The following is a 17,116-nucleotide window of genomic DNA, read 5'->3' as shown; positions in this document are numbered from 1 at the left end:
AAACTGCCTTGCAAACTTGCCATTCACTGGCAGCTGAACTTATCCTTGTACTCACTTACTGAGAAAAATTGGGTGTGGCAGCCAATTCTTATATTCTTTCAGTCTCCTGGAAAAAGGGGCTGGAAGCAACCAGATTTCCTTAGTTGGCCCACACTGCCGTCCATCAGTGGAGGATCACATACCTTTTTATACACCTGAAACTCATGAACTCTTAAGCTTCACCCACACAATTGCTATCTCTGTACAAAGTGCCACATGGAAAACAGGGGAAGTGTTTTATGCCTATGGCTCATCTACTACAATTAACTACAGCCCTTTTTGGCAAGGCCCAACCTCGCCAAAAATGTCCCAGAGTTCAAGCCTAATGGAAGAGAAAGCCATAAAGTGACATTTTATCTACAATTAAGGATTGTGAAAACTCGCTCTTTATAAGACAGAAACACAAGTGCTCTGGGAAGACGCACAGATCTCTGCGTGGCTGCTGTCCCAGTGACCTTGCCACAGCTCCACGGAGCCGCTCTGCATTCTGTAAGATGTCATTCTCCTGAAATTAGCACTTTAATAACCCTGGCTGCAATCCTCAGTGTGGCAAAGCAATATCCACGTACTCACAACAAGCACTGCCTTCCAGGAAGCTTTCAAAGCCCAGTCAGATTATAAAAACTTAAGGCATATCCTGTAAGGCCCAGACACAATCTGTTAGGGGACAGCAGCAGTGCTGAAGATATGTGACAAATGCAAAAAAACCACCAAACAACAACCTCATCAAAGACATGTTTCTGGCCAATGAAGCAGGGAGGTATCCCACTTAAGTAATGGAGCCTTTACACTGATCCTTTTTGCCAACACCCCAGTTATGAAAACGAAGGGCTTCTGAAAACGTTACACAAGTAGCCCAGGAAAGATGCCGACTGTTGTTTACAATGCTGGACTGAAAACCACCACAGCTTTGGGTCACTCAGCATATACCACAGCCCTGCCAAACAGTAAGGAAAGGCAGCACTGGACCAGCTAAACAGCCACATTCCATTTGAGGGCTATTGCACACCCCAACAGGCTTTGTTATCAAGGACGTGTTTTTGAGAACGCGTTGATTCACCGCAGCAGAGCTGCCCCATCCTGTTATTTAAATGTAAACTTTGCAATGCTAAACTGAGTACCAATATAATATCTCACTCCATAGGAGCATAAACATCAAAAAAAGGTCAAGCATTTTCGTAATGCTTTGCTAATGAGGGTCAGGGCCTGACTGGACTTGTTTTGGCCTCCAGCCTAGCAACAGTTTCTGTATTGGCCAAACTCTGATTAGTCTACTATTATTTTTAAATAATTTGCATATTTCCTGCCTTCCATGGAAACTCTTGCCACATAATTCACCAGCGTATGGCTCAAACAACTAACATTTCTTCTGAAGACAATAATTTGATGCTATGGAAAACCTGCAGTTAACTCTAAACAAGTACTTAATGTAAAAACAGACAGACTGGCATTCTGAGCTTGCTCCATTAATTATGGCAGGAGTCTTTGAGAACCAAAAACTATGGACTAGATAAATATATGTCATTCATTGAGTGGTCACAGTCTAGATCTGTAAACTAAGCCAAATGAGGTAGCAGGGTTCCAAACTTGTTTCCTGGTTACCTCTTAATTGTCAACAACAAAAAAGTACAAACATTAAATTTCTTGGTTTAGTATTCAATTCTAGACAACATTACAATTATAAAAGTGTCCTAAGAGACAACATCATTCAACTCACAGCTAAAGAGGAGACAGAACTGCACACTCTTTGAGCAAGTCAAAATATTGATACTCTTAAATCATTAACCCCTCAACAATTTCTAGCAAAGAATATTAAAGGCAGTGCACATGTGAAGTAAGCCAAATCTAGACAAAAAACATATTTTTCTCAGAGGCAGACAGGTTAAATGTCAAAAACAATGTCAAAATTTGACTTGGCATGGAAATCTTTATTGGGAAGATAAAGTACAAGACAGAGTAAAAGAAAATATGACAAAAGACGAATGTAACTAAACCAAAGGAGGTAATAAAAATGAATGACCAGACTGATGGCACAGGGAGAGGTGGTTACTGACTCCTCCTCACCCTACAGGGGGGATGAGAACAATCACCTTCTGCAGAACTGGTACTGCAGAGAATCAGAGCATTTATTATAACTTTGTGGTGACTGCTTTTAGCTGAACAAACCAAACCAGCGTCCATCCTTCGGTCTATCAGTAATGTGATCTCCTGTACTAACACCAACTACCTCATTTAGACATAAAAACAGACAACTAAAATAAGCTTATTAAGGAAAAAGCCCTCAAATTACAGTTAACTTAATTTGGAGCCTACCACGGCATTATTTTCTCCATTCTCCAGTCACATCAGAAGATGAACACACTGGCAAAGGCAAGTTCTTTCTGAAGCTATGCAACTTAATCCCTTTTCCCCCTCTGCTGCACCAAGATACATTCACCAGTCCCGCTTTCAAATATGCTGGGAATTCCCTGCTGAGCCCTGCCAACAGCAGCCAAAATACACATTTTCTACTGCACTGTATTTTAAAAGCGCCTACCACAGAATGCCACTCTGAAAAAAACACTTCATATTCCAACATTTAACATTCAACAGTAAAGACCCTGCTAAGCCAGAAGAAAATACTAAAGCTTATACAAATGTACGTGATGTAGACATGAAATCCAGAATAAAGTCAGACATGAAAGAACACTTCCCTGTGTGTTTCCTTGCTGTGTTTTTTTTGTTTTGTGACTGGTGTTGATCTTTAGCCATGACCAAGCAATCATTATAGCTGTTGTGTAATGTTCAAGTGTGACAATAAATACAAATTATTGCACAGAGTCTGCCACACAACAGTGTAAGTCTCCACTGCCACACAACCAAGTCCTGCAGAGAAACAACAAGACTTCAAACTTCTGGCATCAAGACTAATAGTGTCAATAGGTACAGCCCAACCCTGAGTAGGAACTGCAGAGGAAGTTGGGAATATTGTTGGGGTTTTTTTAAGACAATATGAAATTCATAGCTTGGTAAGCTTCCAGGCAAAGTTTCACAAAAATGCTTGTAAAGGAACATACAGTAAAGCAAGCAAGGAGTCAAGCACAAGGTTCCAACTTTAAACATTACAGTAAGTTGTAGAGACTAAAACAGGAAGTCGGGCAGCAGCCAAGAAACAAGAAATTGAGAAAGCATGAAATCCTATCAACTGCAAGCCATAACACTTTTATTTACATGTCCGTGTTAGCATATGTAGACATCTACAGAGAAGCCTAATCGTTCTTCAATGCTTAAAAGAAAGGATCAGACAACTACCAGCAGTTTGCTACCACTAATACCAACATATTATCAAGACACAGTACGTAAGGAAAAAAATTCCATGTCCAGTAACAAACCCTAGAACTGTTTCTTTACTACAGGGTCAAGTTCCACTCACTTTGAGCAGAATCACAACTTTGAGAGTGTGAAAACTAACAGGCACAAGACTAGCTAACTGTATTTTTAAACTGCACTGAATTGAAATGTTTCCAAACTTCAGGAACAAAATATTAAGCTAGTGTAGAACTGCTACCCCATATCCTTCCAGATTATGTAAATTAACAGATCTCAGACCTGAAAACGCAATTAAATACAAAGGTCAGAGACTGAACATGGCAGTATATTTGTATCTCTGTCCTGTAGCCAAATGAACAGTTGCTGCAAAATACTACAAGTCATCAACATAGAAAGGAACAGGTAAATTTCCAAGCTAGATCTTTAAGAAAACTGGCTATCACCTAGAAAATATTTTAATACAGGGGCCTTCAATCACAGAAGATGGTCAAGCTATGCAGTTTGTTCCTGTGACAAAGAACGTGGTAGCCAGCAACGCTTCCACACGTGCACAGGGCTGTCAACTTCCCTAGAGCACCAGATCCAGCCCAGGAATGCCGGCCAGCTACAGACACCACCTCATGCCTCTGGCACATCCCCCTGCCAGACCAGAGGGATGTGAGCAAGCCATCACCCAGGCATTTGATGTAAGGCACTGGTGGTAAACATCTTTCCCAAGAGCTGCTCAGCCAGATGGGGAGCAGGGCACAGGCCACATGAGCCGTTCCAGCTGCAAACTCTTGCTTTTGGCTGCCAAGTGCCAGATGACAGGAGTGGAACAAAGGACTCCCCCTTCAAATCGTATCAAGTACAAGTGGTCACCAATAAATTAATCCTGTTCGCTAGCAGGCAACCTTCAGGAAGGGACTATAAAAAGCAAACTACTGACAAAAGAGCCTGCTGGACTGCTAGGCAGTCTTCCCCACAAAGATGTTGACACTAAAGCAGGCAAGCTGAAGAGCTTGAGGCAGACACTGTGCAGGATCAAAAACTCACAGGTGATTTCTGTGTGCCAAAGGAAGGAGCAGAGATGTGAGACTCTTTAAGAAAAAACTCCTCATTCCCCACAGCACAGCTTCAACTGACCTCCTCTTCACACAGTTACCCTTCCCATCTTGTCACAACTTTCTTGCACTGCCACTCAAACACTTTCCTACTAGAAGAAAAACAGTGGTGAGTCCCTTCACACTGGGGGCAGTCCTTCTCCACCTCCACAATGGAAGAAAGGACATGATATTGTTTGCACTGCTCATGGTGGCATGGAGTGTATTGCATAAGACCAAACCAGAAAGCAAATAAAGATATGCAAGTTACTAGTCAGAAAGGTAAGGAACACAGGAAAACCAGTCTCCTCAGTTTTCCTTCTCCCTAAATGAGCAGGCTAAAATGTTTTTACAACTCTTCCTCTTACAATTAATTTCTATGGATACTTCTAGGAAATCTGCTCCTGAACAACTGCAGTGTTCAGTAACTTTACTCATCAAACAGCGTCTGAATGACACTTTGTCTGGATCAGCAATTTTCAAACTTTCTATCAGTGTCCACACCTCCAGGATAATTTCTTCATCACATTGGCACACGTAGTTTGAGAGCCATCACACTGGTAGAAGCAAAACGTATGCCCTTCAGAACATATGCCATGAAGAAAGGAAAGGGTACCTTAGAGAGCAACTCGAAGTGAAATTACAGGCAGGAGAAAGTTTTTCAGTTAAAGAGTGACGGAATAAAATGTCAACAGATCAATGGAGCTTATAAGAGGAAAGAAAGCCCATGGCTGGAAGGACTCACTGAGCCTACTCTCGCCAGAACACTGCTGGAGAGATTCAGTATCTTCCAGCTATCTTCTTTTGACTCCATGAGTCACCCTCTCCAACCCAAGAGCTCCCTCGCAATACCCATGACCAACACCCCGTTCTCTGTGCTTTTGGAACTGCAGGGACAGGAAAATGCCAACGATTTCTTCCATGTATGGGCTGTCCTAAATCCAAACCCTGCGCCCTCTCAAAACAGGCATCTGCACTTGTTCCTAATAACTGCCTTGGATTCCCTGCTCTGACGCTGTCCTCATCTTGGCACCAACAAGTTCAAAAAACCTGGAGGTGTCACAAGCAGGTTTTGTTCTAAAGACAACACGCCAGAACCCCTTGTCCAAGTGATTCAGCCACCTGCTTTTCTTTGATCGTGCCCAGTTCCATTGTTCAAAGACCTGCAAGGAACATGAGTCATGTTTGTGTCAGGATACTCGCTCACAGGTCTTTCATCCTCCCTGTAATTAATGTAATTAAAAAAAAATAATTCTAAAATTCACACACAACCCCTTATTTTAGACTACTACTCTTGGAACAGATCTTTCAGTCTATGGGCAAAACCTCCAAAAGCATTCAAGGCAGAAAGCTACAACACACATTCACTAAAAAAACGCCAGTTCTCATTCAGGTTTTTTTTGCTGTATAGGATGAAGCTCAGCTTCAAAGTCAACATCCTATCTGTGTGAGCTACCCAGTTACCGATAAGACCGCCTGCAAATCTTGAGAATGCAGGAAACCATGCTGCCTCTGAACACCTCGCAGGAGCAATTTATTCACCGACCTAGAATTTCACATGCAATACTGAACAACTTTTTCAAAGTTGCTTCCCCCAACTGCACAAACATAATCAGCTCACAAGGCTGCTGAAAGCAGCAGTTCTGCCATCTGTCTGCTTATTCCCACCTCACACTTGTGCGGGCACAAGTGTTTGTGAAGCCACGCAACGATCAAGAGAGAACCAAACTCTGAAAAAGTAACAAGGGAAAACTATAAAATTATCATCAGATTATCCATGCTGGCACAGGCATGGGAATAAGCAGAAATGACATTACTAATTTTAAATTAATTACTAATTTTAAATGGCAGTGCCATTTTCACAAGTCCATTGACGAACCAACTTTTCACCAAGTCTAGAAACTAAATCTTAAGAACACGTAAGCACACACATGAATTTCAGAAGAATTCAAACAATTTTACTTGATTTGCTCTCGTGTTCTTGTTAAAGTAAGAAGTGGGAGGAAAAAAAAGTGATCTATTGCTTACTAAGAGCAATAAAAGTGCTTAATGGAAAACATTTCTGTGTTGAGATCTTCACCCCTGCCTCAGTTTTCTTCACTAATAAAACAGACAGTAGCACTAATCTGTTCAACTAAACATTCTGCAATACAAATAAACAACACAACACCAAGATAATATTGTTACAGAGGGACACAGACAGAATTCAACTCTCTTACAGCAACGAAAGAGTGAGACGGCACAAAGCTGATGTTGCAACCTATAGTGGTCTGGGATGGAGAACAGACACAGGACAATGCACAGCAAAATGGCTACTCAGACCAGCAGTTCCTAAACAGTTGGTATCTACAAAAGGACAGACATGGATTTGCAAAAGACCTGGGTAAAGAAACTCACAGTGGAGTCTCCCTGCCCTCCTTTCATTATTGGTACTCTGATGAAATCACATAGGAGTTATGAAGAGCATATAGGGAAGACTTGCTGGGGTGGCAGGTTAAGTAGGAATCCACAGAGCTGGGTTGTCATGACAGCAGCTGAAAGTATGCAAGAGATGTATAGATCCTGGGTGTTAGAACAGCAAGGACTACAAATAAGATCATTAATACATCACATTTTTAAACACCGAGAAGCATACACTACATCTCATCAATGAAATACAGACTACATGATAACCATTTGCATTGGTGAGGGTGCACAAGGGTCTAGGACATACACAAAACATCGTATTCATAAATTACTGATAAAGCACAGGTTCTCACAGACTCAATAGTCATGCTATACATAAGAGGAAAGAAGTGACATGCACTTTGGTGGACCAGTGCACTCGAGTCTCAGCTGGAGCTTGGAAACGCACCACATGAGCTCCATCCCATTTAAAAGCAAAGCAAAGCAGCGGAAACTCAATTTCCACAACCCCTTAGGTTAACTTTGCACTCAAACGGACTCGGAACATGCAGCGACTCAGTAACTCATCCCAGCTGAGAGGAAGTAACTTCCCGTCAGAGAGAAGTTGCTCCCTGGAGTGTCTGAGCTCTGTCTGCAGCAGCACGCCCGGCTCCCCGGTGCAGGCAGCTGCAGGTGCTGACATGCTGGGCACCACCATCCTGGCGGGTCACCTCCGAAGGCGGTGGGGCAACAAACACTGAACAAGAGTGGCCAGGGATGGGAATGAAACAGGCCCTTGGTGGACACTCTTGCAAGGAAGCTTGGGAGGCAGAGGGAGGATGGGAGTAACAGGTGTTTATGTGATCTGTTCAAAACTCCGGGAATTTGATGTGGTGGATTACTCGGGGACTCGGGATGTCTAACACTGGGTGATCTTCAGGAGTCGCTACAAAGCAAGGACTCTGCACAGTTTGAGACCAAAGTAGCCTTTACGAGTGCCTGGCACAGGGAACGTACAGGTACACCAGTGCTCACAAATCTGGGATTCGCACGACAGGGCTCTGACACTGTACTCACCATCCAGCACTGGTGAAGGAGAGGCCCGCACTCATGCAGAACACATGGACAGCGGAAGGCTGACTAGTGAAGGGGTCCCAGTAAGGACTACTGGTGAAACAGGCGGGGAGCGGGCAACTCGGGCGCTCCTGAACAGAGCCCAGGAGCGGGGAGCGGCGGCCAGAGGCGGCCGCGGAGCCCGGAGCGTGGCACAAAGGCGGCTGCTCGGAGCAGGGCGCTGCCGGGTCAGGGATCACGGGGGGGAGATGCCACCAGCGCGCCGGGCCGAGAGGGGCCGGTCAGGGGTCACGGAGCGGGCGGGCAGCGCGGCGCTCCCCGGGGCGAGCCGGGCGCGGGAGGGCAGCGCGGCTCCGGGGAGCGGGGGCGCCCGCGGGCCGGGCCGCGGGACAGGCGCGAGGCCAGGCGAGGACAGCGGCCGGGCGGCGGCAGCGGGGAAGGTGCCGGGCGGGAGGCGGGAGCCGGCGGGGAGGGAGGGAGGGAATGGAAGGGAAGGGAGGGCGCCCGGCCGGGGGGGAGCCGGGCGGGACGGGCGCGCACGAGGCGCCCACGCGGGCGGTCGCGGCGATACTCACTATGGGTCGTTGGTGAAGCGGGGGCTCCGCGGGGGCTGGTATCCGTACAGGTGACAGTAGAGCACATCGAAGCAGAAGCAGCACATCTCGGCCGACACCACCATCTTCCTGCAGCCGGGCCCGCCGGAGCCGGGGGAGGCGAGCAGCGAGGCGGACGGCGGGGAGAGGCCGGCGGGGCCCCCGCCGCAGCTGGGCGGCAGCGGCGGGGACAGGGCGCAGCCGGCGGCGCCCCCCGCCAGCCCCCCGAGGCCGTTCAGGCGGGGGCCCCCCGGCGGGGGCAGCGCCCCCGGCTCGCCCCCCGCCGCCGCCGCCCCGCCGCAGTGGGAGCCGCCGCCGCCGCCGCCCGGGCCGGCCGAGCCCGAGGGAGGGGAGCTGGAGAGTTTCTGCTTCTTCACCCCGCAGCAACCCGCCGCCATCTTGGAGCCGTCTCCCCCCACGCAGCGCTTCCGACCCATGGCGGGGGGGCCGGCCGGCCGGCCGGGGGACGTGCGGCGGCCCGCTCCGCCTCCTGCCGCGCCCGCTCCGCCTGCACGGGGAGGGGGCGGGAGAGGGAGCGATGAATGAGGAGCGGGAGGGACAGGAGGGTGGGGAGGAGAGACAGAGAGAGAGCTGCGTTAGAGTGACCCGGTGAGCGGCCCCGGCGGGCAAGGCCGGGGTGGAGGGGGCAGCGCGGCCCGCAGGTGTGGCGGCCTTTCCCCTCCCCTCCCCTCCACACGCCGAGCCTCCCCTCTCGTCTTCTCCCCCCCCCCTTCCTCCTTCCCTCCGCCCTTTATCTCCTCCTTCTGCCAGGGAAGTGGAGCAACTCCACCTCGCGTGCTAAAAAAAATATAATAAAAAAAAAAAATAAACCCACAAACCCGAGCTTTGCAGGCGCCGCACGGCAGGAGCAAAGCCCTTGAGATGGTTAAAAACACCTCGCTAAATAATTCAAGTGACCTGAGATGCCTTTCTCTGGGGAAGAGTGGGGGGGGAGGGCTGTGTTGGAGCCGCCAGGCTGGGAGCCTGCAGAGTGCTTGGATGCACCTATTAAACATGCAGTCCTGATGGCTAAAAGCCACGGGCTTTATGTGTATATTATATTTCATATATATATATATGTTTTTTTTTAATTACAGCATTGGCAATTGCTTCACAACCAATAAATAGCAGCTGAGAGTGCAGGCCCGCAGCTACAGAGCCAGCAGCCCTGACCCGGTGAGAGCGTGGCCCTGAGTGCCTGCAGCCCGGGAGAGACCTCTAGGGAAAGGAAGGCCAGAGGAAAAAGGATGTGAGTTCCTGCTGTCCTCCAGACATCTAAAATTAAGCTTATCAAGCTACAAGGGTGGCAAGGGAAATGTGTTTTATATTACTGTTTTGCGTTAGCCTCACATACAGATATATCTGAATTTACGGAGAGGCTTGCAAAGAGCCGTAAAGTCCTTCAAAATCTGTCTCCATGTATACATTTGGAAAATAACACCTCACCCGTCAGTGTTATGCAGCCATCTCTGGCATGGGATGTAACAGCTGTTTAACATAGAATAGCAACACTACAGTATCAAGGAAGACAAGGGGCAAGGACTGCTACATCGAGTTAAAATAATATCCCAAGTTTTGAGAGACAGAGAGCCGTTAGCCAAGCTAGAGTACAGTATAGAAAAAGTTTTCAGTCACAGACTACTTAGAGACTCAGTTTTACATTTCTTGTTGGAAATGGTTTATCCAATATCCTCATGATCTTAATTTTGGCTGGATCTTAATTTATGGATTTGAAGAGAAAATCCCCAATTCCTAGAGTGCTAATACTAATGGGTTAAAAAGCCCTTTGAGGGTTTCTGTCCAAATCCGGGCCTAAACTCCTCTTGCTTTGACTGTGAATCATAGCCTGAGGTGAAACAGCTGCAGGGAATACAGCAAGCAGAAAGGAGAAGAATTAGATGGTGTGAAGCAGTCTTTTCCATTTTTAAGTGTAATGTTTATGTTTGGAGCTGGAGAATAGTTGTGAAGGGAACCCAGTTTCCCTCTCTCAAACAACTTGCAAGTTTCTTTCAAAACAAAGGCAGTGTTTTCTCCTTAGGGATTCATTTGTTTAAAATCAGTTAGCAGTGACACCTTCTGTTGCTTTTGGGAAAATAGTTTCTCCAGGTATTGAATTCTGTCTTTTTCTAATTTTTTTTTACCATCCTGCATTATTTAACACTACTATTTATAAAAATATTAAGTAATTGCAAAAGCTTGTGGTACAGACACAAATATAAATCATTCACTCCACAGGGACAGATGTTTGAAAGGTTCAGTGTAAGTCTCAGAGCTAGGACTGATAATCCTTATGCAATATCAAGACTATTGATAATGCATAGGCATAACTTTTTGATTAAATATTGTATTGTAATGGTCCTTGAATGAGAGGCTAAACTACATGTATTACTTATCTTTTAAAAACACCTTTTTCCACTCCTGCAGATGTTCTTTGTTGTGTTTACCTATAGTTGTGCTCCTATTTTACCTCAGTACAGTACCAAGCATACCAAATCTCTCTGTAAAGACAACAATGAACATACAAACTCAACTGTGGAAATTAGTGGAGTCAGAAAGACACAATTATATTATTGAATATCTTGAGGTGGAGAGAACTGCAGACTCACAAAACATTTTTCATAGCTCAATGAAAACTGTCCATTCATATTTGAAAAAGCATTTATTCTTTGGATGAGATCGTTTCAGTTCACTGCAACTTGTGTTTCATTGGCCCTTTGCAAGTCTTGGGTGCCTTTACATTTCTGATTCCAAGGAACCCTGAATATGTTCCGTTTCTTAATCTACATGGTACTTCTCTACTTTGCTAACTTTAGCACATTCTCTCCTGTTGGTTGATGACTTGTTGGTTGTGTCTCACATGCAGTCAAATATACTGAGTGAATTCCATATAAAACCAAACTCTTTAGCAGTACAAGCAGAGTCAGAATGGAAGTGCAATTAGGTCAGTTTAATTGAGGTGTGATGTAGCTCTCCTTTATGACTCCAGCTGTTTAGCACTATTGCTCACCTCATGTTCTAAAGCCCCAGTGATTTCAGTATTGTCACTTATTACAAGGAAGAGATTAAAATTAATGTTTTAATTAAAAATCACAACCATTACTCTCGAAAAGAGCTGTCAAAGAAATTATTGCAAGGAAAACAGAGTTGTTTGTAGAAAGATATTTCTCAGTCATCCAAACCTCCTCTGAAGGATTGCCCTTCCTAAACGAGAAAATCAGAATGACTGGTATCTGGGGGAAATGATATCCTAACAGACATAATCCAATTCCTTTTGAATCCGGGGTCAAATTTGCACTGACTGTAGCAGAAGTCAGATTGTTCTCAAGTGGCCTAAAAGGTGATTTATGTTCTCAGTATCCTTCAATCTACTTAAAAGACAAATCAACGAGAACAAGAAAACAATGATCCAAAATTGGGCTCCATCGGTAAGCAGGAGTGATATAATCCTTGCCTTATTAGTACCAATTCTTTTAATAGGCACTGTCATAGGTGAGGGATTTAAAAGGGTACTTAAAATAGCACATTTAGGCTCTGGTTCCATGTGCAATTCTGCAGGACTAGTAATGTTGGTTTAAGCAGCTCTACCTCAGCTAATTGTTCTCCTTCCTGCCCCACCCATTCTGTTGTGTTCATGCAGCTGTTTGTGCAGATGTGAGGCAGAAGATCAAGTTGGAAAACACTCTTTTCCCTCAATTATTTTTGAGCCAAATCAGTTCTCCAGTCTGGTTTATCAGAGGGCTGCACAAAAGTCTGTGTTGGCCTCTTGCAGTGGCTACACAAAATTGTGAATTAATGGCCTTGGGCAGTTTAAACAGTGCTACTGAAAAATTAGAAGATGGAGCCTAAAGCAACATTGCTCATATTTATGTGGAAACTGTCATAAATAACAAAAGTGTTTGAATTTTAAATAATAGGTGAAGAAAACCAGTTGAGGAAAAATAAAGGGCCTTGAACAGGAAGGGAATTAGTTTATACTTGAGACTGTAGAAAAACCAGAGCCAGGCAATGAAAGAAAGGGAAACATCTAATATTCTACTTTCTTAGAACTAAAGAAAACATTATACCACAAATAATTTTATAAAAAAAACCCTCAACAACATCAAAACTTGAGCAATGTAAACAGCAAGTCTATGGAGTTAGTTATTATTCTAGAAAAGAATCTTACATATTCCAAAATGCAAAGGTTAAATTCTGTCTTTGTATCTTCCCATAATAATGAATTTTTTTGGATGGGCCTGCCATAAAACTGAAAGATTTACATGCTGAAAATTCCTTTGGAGTTTCCACCCATTGTGGAGCCAGTCTAGGCAACTCTTCCCTTGCCCTGCAGCCTACAAGGCATTATGAGTGGAGCTGGGAAGAAAGTGGGTTTGCCTGTATTGCTTTCTCACATTATTCCCAAACTGTTCTATCACACTCTAGAGACTCATGTGAGTTTTCCTTGGTATATTCTGCTTAGACAGAGTAGTTACTGTTCTTCAGTACCATCCCTGTCTCAGCTGTCCCCAGGAGAAATTAGATGCAGCACTGAATCTAGGCCAGAAAGTGTGCACAAAATCCAATAAAGTTAATGAAAGTTAACTTGCACATGTCTGAGAACAGCAATTGTTCCTACCAGTTAGAGGCCATATCCTGCTATTGTTCCATATATCAAACCCCTATTGAAGTCTCTTCTAAAAAATCTTGTACAAAAATCATCTCAGGATGTGATACCAGCCAGCAGACAAAAGGTCCTCACATGTTGTGTTACTGGAATCCTGGCCCTGTTTCATGTTATGAGCTGTGTTATAATTTTACCATACTGTGAATCCAATCTGTGTTATTTTAAAATTACTATTGTTTTACAGACATTTTTCACTCTTACACAAATAAATTTAGGGTTTGGTCCTGTTGCACTGCAAAACTGGGCATTAGTTTGTTAAAAAAACCTCACCAAAACACCCAAACCAAACAATCAAACAAAAGCTCTCACCAAATGAACCTCCCAAAGCAAACAAACAAGAAAAGCAAAAAATCACCACACATTCTAAAATGTTATTTATCAAAGTAAATAATCTGGGACTGGACAGTTTTTGAACTAGAGATAAAAACATTAATTGTGTCAATGGAATCAGAAAAGTTATTAAGTTAAAAACCTGAAGTTCAAAGCACTTGGAATAAATGAAAGGTGAGAGGGAATAAATGAAAGGTGAGAATTGTAGTAGCTTTTTAATGGAATTCTTTTCAGTTAATTCTGTGATCTGGAATGCTCCTCAGATATTATGTTAATGCAATATCCTATCCTTTTTGAATGTATTTTTCCATTGTGCAGTGATAAAAGAAGATGTGGCTTACATAGCTGTATTCTCAGTATAAATTCACCATGGCTTCATTGAGGTCAGTGGAGCTCCAGTGATTTATGCTAGCTGATACATTAATAATAAGCCTGAGGACATATTTTTTGACTTGGCTGTTTGTGGTTGGTCTCCTTCACAAAATATTTTCCACCACTGTAGAGCAATATGTATTAATAGCATTTCTCACTTCTGAAGAGCCAGAGCTTGAAGTGGTTTAAGTTAATTAGAAAAATGTATGGGTGTCTCCAGTGCAGTCATACAGACACCCCTGATCAACCCTGGCAACAGTCAAATACAACACAGAAATTGAGGTGTATTAGAAAATGTAATCATTAATTTTCAAAAGAATGAATGAATTAGGAGGATGGAATGTGTAGTGATTTTTTGCTAAGAATTAAAATCTGGTCAGGACACCACAATAACATGCCTGTTTATTCCTAAGAATTGCACTAGACCTTTAACCATCCCAAGTGGCCCACACTTGATTTAATATCTCATATAAAAACACCAAAAACTTTCCTATAAATTTAGTTAGTGCAAGGAGAAAAAATTTCAGAAAAGGATTAACAATACTAATTGATTGTTAACAATGTTAATTGATAAGGGTGACAGAAATGCTTCCATGTAAGGAAGACAACAGGCATAGATTTTGATGTTTGAGCTTCCTTTTTCAGATGTTATTTAATTTTCTTGTGAAATAATTCGATTTCTTCTGGCTGCTGCTTTTGCTATCGTTTTGCACATATTATCTAGCTTTTGGTGTGAAGGAATTCCACCTCCATTCTTCTAATGGCCAGTTCTCAGCTCAGGTTCATGCTCCCTGGCTCTGGCATTTTGCACTGCTCAGATAGCACTGAAGCTGCCTGTCATGTTCCTTTCTGAGAAATGAGATATACTGTTCTTTTCTCCAGAGACTGAGGAACATTTTTCTTTAATCTTTGTGAGCAGTAAAAACTCTGTGAGTCCTTCTGCTTGCCCTTTACCATTCTAACTTCTATAATAGAATCTGTGAATCTTAAGATGGCCAAGAACTGCTGCCGCTGTTCCAGGTGGGAACATCTAATCACTTGATATTGGAAGGTTTTAGCCTCACCTAATGAAATACTTTGGCTATTGCTTTGAAAGAATGTTTGTTAGCTACAGTAGACTATTGCAGCTTCTAAAAATGTGCATAGCACTCATAAGTATTTCTCCTTCTTCAGTATTGTAACATATTGCTATTTATTGACTGTATTTTTTTTCCTTTTTCTCTAGAAGTATCAGCATTCTTTATACTCCATGCCCAAATTACTTAACCTTATATCTTCCAGCGCTTCTGATCTGTACATGTCACCTTGAATGAAATGTTGATCCTCCTTTCTGTAACTGGTTTAATAAAATCACCATTTATGTCACTTTGGTGCACTTATCTTTCTCTTTTTCTGCACAAAGAAAAAGTTGACAAATGCCATTTTCCTGCCATAAAGGTGCTGGCCCTTCAGCATATCAATTTGTAACTGCTAAAAGCACTAAATACATTGTCTTAAAAGAGACTTGAGATATAAATAGAATGTTAGTTAATAGCAGGTGTTACCCTCGGTGGCAAAAAGCCAGCAGGGCTGCAGTAAAACCCTGCTCATTGCAGTTGTTGCTTTCATCATTGACAGTTTGTGAGTGCAGCCCCAGCAGGGCTGATGCTCCCAGTACTTTGGAGTCACCTCTCACCCTCACCCCTCTCTGCTTTCACATATTCAGCCCAGCAAATTCTTTTTTGAGTGTGGTAGGAAAAGAGACCGGCAAGCCTGAACCCCAACTGCTGCAAGTTTCTGAATAATATCATTCATTAGTTTTACTGCTTCCTTTTGGTAGAATGCCTGTTCTCCAACACAGTATTTTCTAATGCACTTTCTATTGCACAAGTCAGTTCTCCTTTCAGACCTGCATAAATCAAATCACTCCAATGAGGTCAATAGAATTTCACCGTTACAGAATGATGAGTTCAAACCCCGGCCTTTTAAACCTGTAGGTTCCCTTGTAAATTGATGAATGATTTGTCAGTTCCCAGGTCTCCTGAGCTATCCTCTGCTTTCAAGGAAAGTGATATTTATATAGATCCACATCCAGCCCACACAAATTTCATTAAACCAAACTTTATGTCTTCTCATTCTGCTTATCTCCCACGTTTGTATTCTCGCTCTAGGGAAGGGCCTTCAGGCTGCCTGCTGGGGGTGATCATTTCTGTCACAGTTGTTTAATGTATAAAATAAGCACATTATATTCATTTTGAATAAAAAGCAGCTGATAAACATGAAAGCCTCAGCAAAGTTTCACCAGTTCTTGGCCTAGCAGTTATTACTCCTCTTGTACACTCTTCCTTTCAATCACTATTTCTGATATTCCTTTTTTCACATTATCCATAACTCAGTCTGCCATTATGGCAAGTAAAAGCAGACCTTTTGTTTTTAGTATGGTCATTATTTAAACGTACTTTAAAGAGTAAAATAAGTAGTATTTCTTCAATTGTGAACTGAGTCATGGCATTCAGGAAACACTGTTTCTTATGATGTTTTCCTGCTAATCATATAAAAGGTGAAATTCCAGTCCTTAACATCTAGAAATATCTGTGATCATTAAGACTCACATCTGAGCTTTGGTTTGCATTTTTGTTTTTCTCAGTGGTTTCTTCATGGTTAATATTCTAATAACCTACTGACTGCCAGAGATTGCGCAGGGGTAACATGTTTTGATTTAAACACTTTACATTTGATTTGAGGAAATTACTATTTCCATCCTTAACACTAGAAACGTATCCTTGATGCTTCAAATGAAAAAAAAACCTCCCTGTTCGTGTAAGTAAATCTATAAATATATTAATCTAGTGACTCCAATTATAAATGGGATTCTGGATTTGTTACTATCTCCTTTTTTAAATGCATCTCTGCAATAATTCATTCATTTGGGTTGGCATTTCTGAAGAGCATGTCATGACTGGGACTACCTCGTGACATATTGCAGAGAACCCAAGCACAGCACATCAGACCTAAGGAAACACTGCTGAATTATTTCAGGGTTATCCTTTCATGGGTTAGGTCCTTACAGCTAACATTCAACTTAGATCAGGGATTTAGAAGAAGTTTGAAAATAATTTAATAAATAATCCCATGTATTTAACTCTCTAAAAAAAAAATCATCCTAGTGTCTGAATTTTCTGTTTTTATATTGCCCACTTTATGTTTGTTTTCACAGGTCAAAGTCGCACTGCCCAGTGTCATCACATTCAAGTCCTGCAGTAACCTGTAAGTCTCTCACCTCTAACTTT

General features: G+C 43.1%; 1 protein-coding gene and 1 long non-coding RNA gene across 3 annotated transcripts in view; one reads left to right on the top strand and one right to left on the bottom strand.

Moving 5' to 3' along the window:
- Nucleotides 1-17,116, bottom strand: part of AMMECR1 (Alport syndrome, mental retardation, midface hypoplasia and elliptocytosis chromosomal region gene 1) — a 92,923-nt gene that overhangs the window by 59,079 nt on the left and 16,728 nt on the right. The window contains exon 2 of one of the 2 annotated variants that reach the window (XM_027888386.1): nt 8,465-8,990. In XM_027888386.1, the coding sequence (XP_027744187.1) occupies nt 8,465-8,990 (526 nt within the window). Of the gene's footprint in view, nt 1-8,464; nt 9,086-17,116 lie in introns of those variants that run through there. The other variant, XM_027888385.1, reaches the window with a different exon arrangement.
- LOC114059681 overlaps nt 8,416-17,116 on the top strand; it is a 67,938-nt gene continuing 59,237 nt past the window's right edge. Inside the window, exons 1-3 of the long non-coding RNA XR_003571714.1 lie at nt 8,416-8,514; nt 9,580-9,731; nt 17,044-17,093. This is a non-coding gene — a long non-coding RNA (uncharacterized LOC114059681). The remainder of the gene's footprint in view (nt 8,515-9,579; nt 9,732-17,043; nt 17,094-17,116) is intronic.

This window comes from Empidonax traillii, unplaced genomic scaffold (genome assembly GCF_003031625.1).
Source record: "Empidonax traillii isolate 1590-97213 ecotype Southwest subspecies unplaced genomic scaffold, ASM303162v1 scaffold237:size1322474, whole genome shotgun sequence".
Classification (NCBI taxonomy): Eukaryota; Metazoa; Chordata; class Aves; order Passeriformes; family Tyrannidae; genus Empidonax; species Empidonax traillii.
This window is presented reverse-complemented; position numbering and strand designations above follow the sequence as displayed.